Consider the following 1984-nt stretch of genomic DNA (forward strand, 5'->3'; position numbering starts at 1 on the left):
AGACATCGGGGCGCGGATGCCGAGGAGGAGCTGACAGGAAGCCTCTGAGCGCCTCCAGCCATGGAGCCGCCGTCCAGAGCCGCCGTCTGGGTCCTGTGCTGCTTCCTGCTGCACCACAGCCGGGGGGACAGGCCCCCCGGGTCCCACCTGGACGAGACGGCCATCGCAGGTAAGAAAGTGGCTCTCCCCCCACAAAAAAGGGCCTTATATCTGAGTGGTTTGGCTGGCTGGCGACGACGCTGCGTTCGGAGGGATATAGTTTTAATTTGTGAGGCTTTCACCCCTTGCGCCGCAGTCTCATCCACGTCTTCAGCTTGCAACCATGAAACTTCGGGCAGGCGTGAACTCCAAGGAAAGGCAGGAGATGAGGGCATTGAAGGTCTTAAATAGCCGGCCCCCAAATAAATTGTCAATCGTAAATAGCACAGTGTTTAAAAAAAAAAAAAAAAAATGCTCTTGGAAATCTAGAACTTTTTTTGTAAATTATGGAGAAATGGCAAAGAAATGATCCTTTTCCTGCAAGCTTTCAGGCTCAGGGGAAGTTTTAAAGGGGGTCAAAAGTCCCCGTCTGTAAAAACTTTAAACTTCATTTTTTTTGCACTTCAGTCTGGTAAAAATCTTCAGGAATTAGTACAGGACACATTGCAGGATCATCCTATAGCTTATAGAGTGAGGTTTAAATAGCCCCCAAAATCTGTGCATGTCAAAGTGGCTGCCAGGTTATCATCGCTTGGAGATTTTTTTTCCCCAGTTCGTTTTTAATTTTGGATGCAAACTTGTTTGGAAAATTTCAAATTTTTGCTTTTAAAACAAACCAGATACCTTTTCAAAGGCAGAATAGTCCTGTTCCACGGGCATAATTTCCACCATAGTTTCCTTAATTATTGTATTTTGAGAAGGGAGTGCTTGATTGTGTGTTGGCAGGGACTTGGGAGGGAGGGGAGGCTGCAGAAAGCTGGATTTCTTGCGCTCAAGTTCACCATCCGAAACCCCCAAACCTGGCAGTCTGTCTGCTTCCCAAAAGGCAAACATTGACATTACGTTGGCACTCAGTAGCCTCAGTGAGGACAGCAAGAGTTGAAAGGGCTGCTGCAGGCACAGATCTCCCTCTGTGCCTTGTTAAGAGTCTTTTTTGTCCGGGTTGGAGGCATGTTTCTTGTTGGTTCCTGTACTGTAAAGGCTGGGATGAAGAAAAGCTGTGAGCACTGAGGACTGGGAGTCCTGGCACCTTTCACAACCACATGCCCAAGGAAAATTGGAAGGTATCCTTGCAGCCCTGGAGACTAGGAGTGCAGTTGATTTGCTTATCATGGTTGGGTGAAGTCTATGCAAAAATGCTGTCTGGGAAGGGTATCATTTAACCCTGAGATTTCCAGCCATCCAGTGTCCTGCTGCATCTTATTCGTGGAGATAGGTGGATTAGTTGCGCTTGGGGCTTCTTTATACCTGATCAGGCAGACCTCCCTAAATACGTTTCGTCTGCTGTGGGGTGAAGACAGCTGGTACAGAAGTAGGCAGACACCCTAACGGCAATAGAGACAGCCCTGTGTTAGACACTGCGTGCAGGTATAGGAAGGCTGTGTCTTTAGAAGAGCTCGTACTGCCATTGATGTGCAATAGCAAGGGCCCCTGGAATATAATTAGCAAACAGCTCACTCCTGACCATTGGCTAATTTGCATATTAGCTTTTGTACCCATGTGGTAGCTCTCATTTGCATTAGTAACCAGTCATTTCACCCTGTCCTCACCAGTGACTATTAATGACAGATCTCTTGAATCTTAAGCTTTGACAGAGATCAGGAACCTGTTGCTTGCTTTTTGAGCTGTGATGCTGTCCAATTGACAGTGTGGTGATTTCTTTTTTTCTAAATTTTTTTCCCCTTTTTTAGGACTTGCCATAAATTAGTTTATGCTGCAATTGGTTCATCTAGTCCAAACCTCTGCAGGTTGCCAGCTTTGATTCTTATAGTCGGTATATGAGATT

At 46.4% G+C, this 1984-nt stretch overlaps 1 protein-coding gene across 3 annotated transcripts in view; it reads left to right on the forward strand.

Moving 5' to 3' along the window:
• Positions 1–1984, forward strand: part of STIM1 (stromal interaction molecule 1) — a 175465-nt gene that overhangs the window by 5653 nt on the left and 167828 nt on the right. For all 3 annotated transcript variants that reach the window (XM_019524620.1, XM_019524621.1, XM_019524622.1), the window contains exon 2: positions 5–169. In XM_019524620.1, the coding sequence (XP_019380165.1) occupies positions 61–169 (109 nt within the window). In that variant the 5' untranslated portion in view covers positions 5–60. The remainder of the gene's footprint in view (positions 1–4; positions 170–1984) is intronic.

This window comes from Gavialis gangeticus, unplaced genomic scaffold (genome assembly GCF_001723915.1).
Source record: "Gavialis gangeticus isolate Ggan-Ray unplaced genomic scaffold, GavGan_comp1, whole genome shotgun sequence".
NCBI lineage: Eukaryota > Metazoa > Chordata > Crocodylia > Gavialidae > Gavialis > Gavialis gangeticus.